The sequence below is a fragment of the Staurois parvus genome, unplaced genomic scaffold (genome assembly GCF_062004578.1).
Source record: "Staurois parvus isolate SC_StPar_1 unplaced genomic scaffold, SC_StPar_1.0 ptg000679l, whole genome shotgun sequence".
NCBI lineage: Eukaryota > Metazoa > Chordata > Amphibia > Anura > Ranidae > Staurois > Staurois parvus.
Window position 1 is genome coordinate 746,539 of NW_028318475.1, and position 6,631 is coordinate 753,169.

Sequence of the window (6,631 nt, forward strand, 5' to 3'; positions counted from 1 at the left end):
CAGAAGAGGTAATAACAAGTGTGTATGCTGGTCCAATATACTTATTATCCCACTGATTTTCAAATACCTTAATAATCACCCTTAGCAAAGGAAAGGGTCAGAATACACAGAGTGGACTGAAAACTTATTCAATCATTTTGCACCACTGTAATATGCAGCTGAAAAAAAGGAAACTCTGTAACACTGATATATGGCTGAAATATAAAGAAAGTTACTATTAGTTTTTTCTTACACTTTATCGAGCACACAGGTTTCTGGGAAAACCCAATCAAAACTGGAAAAAAGAGAAATGGTCACTGAGTGTTTTTATGTCGGCAGGAAAGGTCTTCAACTGTACTTTCACTTCTTCAAAGCCTTCCTACAAAACTGAAACAGAGATGGAAACTAGAGAATGTCAGTATCCCCCGCTAATGACATCATGGGATTATGCAATCCGGTACAAATGTATATAAAAAGACCAATGCTGCTGTACTTCAGACAGCTGTCTACTCTAGATTTTGGTCAGAGAGGTTCCAACACCATCAATATGGACAACAAGTGTGCAGTCATCATGTGTGTTCTCCTGCTCTCTACTCTTATACAAGGTACAGTCAATTACATGTTAGAGTATTTAAAATCTATGTATCAGCACAGACTGTTTTTCCTACTTTCTTTGCAGTGCCTATATAGGTAACTAATCATTTTGTTTTTATATTTGTAATCAGGGTTTGCTGTTCCTCGTGGGAAGCGGTGCCTGTGTAACAAGCTATCTAATCAAGTGAATGCCATGGCCCTGGCCCAACTGGACGTTTATCCAAGCAGTGCTCTGTGTGAAAACACTGAATATATGTAAGTAGGGTGCACACGGATTATAGAATGTAATTGCTTAGTATGTACTCACAAATGGTAGGAATACCAACTAGTGATCCATCACATGCCATTTTCAACATCTGTCCCACCCTAAATCTCTTAACTCTGCTTGGATCCATGTTCAACACAGTTGACATGTAGTAGCAATATGCTTGCAATGAACACTTTTTTTATTCTACAAAAAAACTATTAGAAAAATCTTTGTGCAAGGCAAGAATTTACAGCGGTTGAAGCACTTGTTATTACCCATTAGCCCAAGCCTTTCATAGCCATCACATGTAATGCCTAAATTAGAGTGAATTGACCCATGTGTACCCATAGAGTGAGCTGCCTAAAGAGAGCTGATTTGGTAACCAAGCATTGCAGCCCATCTAATATTCTTTGCACTATGTATTAGGAATAGCCTATCATTTCAGTTCATACATAAGAATAGCATTTCCTTTAGATTATTTGTGAAAAAGCTGCATTGAAGAATGCAAGCCTAAAATCTTGTTGAAATTCCATTATTTCTCAATTTTGGATTAAAATGAAAAATAAGAACATCCATTCAAATGCTCACTATTTTGTTTTGGTGTAATTTTTAACAGACATGTATATTCATGTCACATGTTCTAATTTTACCTGAAGGAACTAAATGGATTTAATAAAATAAAATAAAATGGGGGATATTTTGAACTCTTTACTAAGCATGCCCCTTGCACTTCTACAATGTGCAGCTCTTGGAAAATGGTGACCTGCTGATGAAATAGAAAGTGGAAAGGCAAACTGTAGAAGATCTTAAAAGTGACATGATGTGGAATAATTTATTTTATTAGGAAGTGTTCAAAAATACTAATGGTTTCCTTAATATTATTCTTCCTCAGTGTCACGTTGAAGAGCTCCGGTGCTACAAAATGTGTCAGTTCTGACCTGAAAGAAATAAAAGCTCTGCTCAGTGGAAGAAATCGGTAGGTGCTATTTTTTTGTTTTCATCTCCAGATACTGTATTTTGTGACCCATTGATTACCCCTAGATCAGGGCTTAAAATTTCAAGTCCTGAGCTACTGGCCAGGCCTTAAGAGTTACTTGCCACCAACAAACACACACAAACAGAGACACCTGTACACACACAGACATGTACATACACACACACAGAGAAACATGTACACACACACGCACAGAGACACATGTACACACACACACATACAGACACATGTATACACACACAGGCACGTACAGACACGCATACACACAGACGCATGTACATACACACAGACACATGTACATACATACACAGACGCATGTACACACAGACACATGTACGTACATACATACAAACACACACACACATGTACATGTACACACACACAAACACATGTACACATACATGTACATACACGTAGACATATGTACAGATACACACATGTACATACACACAGACACATGTACATGCATACACAGACACACACACACACATGTACACACGCACGCATGCTGTTAAGTGCTCTCTCCTCTCCCCTGAAGCCACCACTGGCTGACAGAGGATCATGTGACCAGAGTGAGCTGAAATTAGGTAGACACACACACACAGCCCTATAAAAAGTTGCAGTACTTTGTTGTTCACTCACAGAGCCGGGTACTGCACTCTAGGGGGAAGCAGAGAGCACAGCGCACACTCCTTCCTTTGCTTTCACTGCGCTCAGCTATTGAGCAGTCTAATGGCTCCCAGTGCCAATGACAGATCTGGCCTGAGCTCCGAGCCTGCTCGGCAAGACGGCCCTGGGGGACACACTTGCCCCCACCATAATTTCCACTCGCCAGTGGCGAGCAGGCGAGTGGAAATTTCAAGGCCTGCCCTAGATGTTAACCTCTTTCCTTCAGTGCCATTAGTACAGTGTCAGGGTATAGTATTATCACTGTTCACTGTATTAGTGTCCCCACTGATGTTAGTGTCAGTTAGTGACCCTCCCAGATAGTGTCTGTTAGCTCCAGATTGCCCGCCACCCTATCACAGTCACTGATCACCGCCATTACAAGTATAGCATCATAGCCGTGTAAACTCCAGTATATCCACCATAGTTTGTGGACTATAATTTCCACACAAACCAATTAATTTGTACTTACTTTTTTGTTATTTTTTTTTTACTAAAGACCTATAACAGTATACATTTTGGCCAAGAATTATGAAGAAATTAGATTTTTGTATTGGGTATGTTTTATAACAGAAAGTAGAAAATATTGTTTTTTTTTCAAAATTTGCAATCTTTTTTCATTTATATAAAAAAAAAAACTCAGTGGTGATCAAATACCATAAAAAAAATTCTATTTGTGTGAACAAAAATTATATACATTTAATTTGGGTACAGTGTTGCATGACCGCGCAATTGCCAGTTAAAGTAGTGCAGTGCTGATTAGCAAGAGTGTAAAATCGCCTGGAGGTCAAGGGGTAATGTCATCTTGGCATGTAGGTATGCAGGCCACTAAATAAAAACCTTTTGCAGACATAAATGATTTATTATCATATATGTGGGTGTTTATCTTATTTTAAAGATGTATTTAATATACAATAATAAATGTACAACTTGCAATGTAATATTGTCATGTATGTCTTATAATATATATTATTTTTCCAGCTTTCTGAAACACATCCCCGTGATCAGACACCCCTGAGTGACTCAACAAGCTGAGAGATATGACAGAGCCTTATAATAGAATGAATTCCACCTTTTGCACTGTCTCGTGACTACAGATAACTGAATATGACATATGCCATGCATATTTTTACATTTGTAAATTCCATCTATTTAAACAATATCACTGTAATATCACTGTAAATACTGTAAATGTAAGGTAATTTTCTACCGTCAAAAGATGTGAGATTTATATTTTCATAAATAAATGTATTAGAAACATTTATAGTGTGCTTACTCTTACTTTAAAAATTTTAAATTGTTCTATACACTGTGCGGAATACTGCTTGGATTACTGCCGGTAGTATACTAGTCAAAAAACATACTGTTATGTATACGCAGCAAGTGAATATGAATCACCTACTTGGGTTTTCATATACTGATGTAACAAGCAGCCTCCTCTGCACATACAACATCAAATTTATTGAAGATTGCTATTCCCCACTGTATAGTAAGTCTTGTCACAGTTTGTTTTGTAGTTTATAAATTCTTACCTTCCTGAGAGTATATGGGATTTCAGGCAGCAGGCAAATAAAAACATGCAATAAAACATGAAATTAAAAAATACAAAGTTGTTGGCAAAAAAATGTCTGCGGCCTTTTATTATTGATTTAAACAAAATTAAACTTTAATATGAACACAACATTTCTTTAGCACAGTAAAAAACAAAAAAAAACACCAACTTAAGCCAGCTGAAGCACTACAACTCAAGCCATACTCGATACCAAATCTGAGCTTTACCAACTGTCCCCCAAAAGACAGGTGGGATAATGAAAAACAGCCCACCTGTCATCACAAACCCCCAATCACAGCCACTACTATGTACGTTTGCAGGTCAACATTCAAATATCTAGGTCAGTATTGGAAAGATGAATACCATCGTCTCTGTAAAGACCAGGCAAAACACTCTCAAGCACAAAATGCCTGAAAGAAAGACTATTAGTAGACAACATAAACTTTCTCTTTTTCTAACCTTTTCTAAAGGTTTCAGAGTCTGAGCCCCAAGCCAGAATAACCTAGGAGTAAGTTTAGAAAAAATGATCACTGTACAGGCAGTCCACGAGTTACGAACATGCAAGTTACGAATGACTCGTACTTATGAACAGAGGTAGAAACAGGAAGTGAGAGGTAATCTACCCCTAGGAAGGAAAATTGATGACTATTGCACCAGAGATAGGCTTGTCCACTCCCCATTACCACCATTACTGTTCTGTACCAACCCCCACCCCCCTTTCTCTTAACCAATTATACTTACAAAAGACATGACACCAATTTTGGAGTAAATGGCCAACATGGCCTTTTATTAACAGCTCAAGTTTAAATACACCAACCATTCCTTAAAACAGAAACCCAAAGAATTGTTGTTGGTCTTCGAAGGCACCCCCAAACAATCCGAAATGCACCTGCAGACAACCATATACACTAGGCCTCCAGCCGCAACCAACCAGGTCGGAGACAACCATACCGTCCGCAGTGCAGCACCACCACCTTCCAGTTAAACCTTGGTTAACTGGGAATGTCCCCCGGGCATCCCATACCACCGATGGGTCCCACACCATTGTTTTTACCTTCCAAGATAAGAACTGCCTCCAAAGACCAACAACCGCCCCTGAACCAACATAATCCCCCTTTTTCCTCACCAAAAACAGGGAGGGCGGGAGGAAAGCCCTCACTCCTGACGTCCAGCTCCAACTGAAGCCCCCTCACTGAAATCCCCCACCCTAAGGTGCAGCAAACCCCACCTACCCTCAACCTTCTACCAACCAGATACCCTCACTATCAAAACAACCCCCTTGGAGCTGACCTTAACCCTTTCTGTTCCTCCTTCCCCACTCTGGGCCTAGTCATGCCTGCCCTGTGCTATTTCTTCTCTCTTTTTTTTTTGCTACGGGCATTTCTTTCCTGTAAGAGTTATCATTGGAAAAGGGTGTCTCCACTGAAGGTTTATCACCAATCCTTGTTTCCACAACAACCCAAAATTTTCAAAATCCATTTGTCACAGGGACAGAAAGTGAGGTGGAATCTTCTGAACAGGAGCATAGACAGCAAAACAAACATTACAGGGGCATTAACCCTTCCCCTATGCTACGCAAAAAACTTAGAAATAATTTTTTTGGCTGGAGCTACACTTGAAAAATGTACCTGTTCCAACTTACATACAAATTTGACTTAAAGGGGAAGTTCAACTTTAAGTCTTTTTCTCCCACTCAGGTACCCGCTCTTACTTCCGTGCGATCCCCCCTCCCTCCCTGTAGTCTTCTGGGACACGAGACAGGTCCCAGAAAACTACAGGGCCATTCACAAAGCGCAGTGCTTCTCGCACATGCACAGTGGGCACCTGGCTGTGAAGCCGCAAGCTGTCACAGCCGGGTGCCCACACTGAAGATGTCGGCACCAGGGAGAGAAGACGGCCGGTGAAACCAACTGTGGTGAAGACACCGCTTGACCGAGGGAAAGGTAAGTGGCTATTTTAAAAGTCAGCAGCTACAATTTTTTTAGCTGCTGACTTTTTTTTTGTTTTTTAGGAGGAACTTCGCTTTAAGAACATACCTACAATCCATATCTTGCTCGTTACCCAGAGAACACCTGTACTAGAAGACACCAGTTTAATATGCTCTATGCCATTCTTAATATTAATAATTAAATCTACAGTTTTCTGCTGTCCTATATCATGTCCTATATAATTTCCATTTAAGTGAAGAGTTAGTATATCTGAAGGCTGGCCAACACTGATATAAGCTACCTAGTTCATACATGACAGCCTCCCAAACCTTCCCTCTTCTACCATTCCAGTATATTTTAAAAAGCCTACGATCCAGACCTAAATTTTCTGAATAGACCCTTTTTTCAGCTCGCATTTGTGCACAGAAAATGAGAGTTCCCAATAATCCAGACCAGGTTTGACCTAAAATAACATTTTAGACAAGATAATTAGGATGAATGTACAGGTTATAACTATTTGAACTCCATCTCATTAATTTTTGTAAAACACTGGAATCTAGCCCCAGCCTAGCTACCTCAGTAGCTGCAGCAATTTGAAATGAATGAGAATATAATGAAATATGTTCAAATTCAGATGCCTTTTGACACTATTAAAATGAACTTTTGTTAAA

The 6,631-nt window shown here is 39.5% G+C and overlaps 1 protein-coding gene across 1 annotated transcript; it reads left to right on the top strand.

The window, feature by feature from the left end:
• Nucleotides 1-391: 391 nt before the first annotated feature.
• LOC149447616 (C-X-C motif chemokine 10-like) lies at nt 392-3,740 on the top strand. The gene is made up of 4 exons (XM_089652284.1): nt 392-584; nt 705-828; nt 1,713-1,796; nt 3,462-3,740. Exons 1-4 carry the CDS (start codon nt 392-394, stop codon nt 3,496-3,498), a joined length of 438 nt encoding a protein of 145 aa, XP_089508410.1. The 3' UTR covers nt 3,499-3,740.
• The last annotated feature ends 2,891 nt before the right edge of the window (nt 3,741-6,631 follow it).

Bases quoted from the DNA above. Each gene is read 5' to 3' on its own strand.
- LOC149447616 (XM_089652284.1), top strand. From the start codon at position 392: ATGTCAGTATCCCCCGCTAATGACATCATGGGATTATGCAATCCGGTA. The intron at 585-704 runs GTACAGTCAATT...ATTTGTAATCAG, and splicing joins GCTCTCTACTCTTATACAAG to GGTTTGCTGTTCCTCGTGGG. The intron at 1,797-3,461 runs GTAGGTGCTATT...TTATTTTTCCAG, and splicing joins CTGCTCAGTGGAAGAAATCG to CTTTCTGAAACACATCCCCG.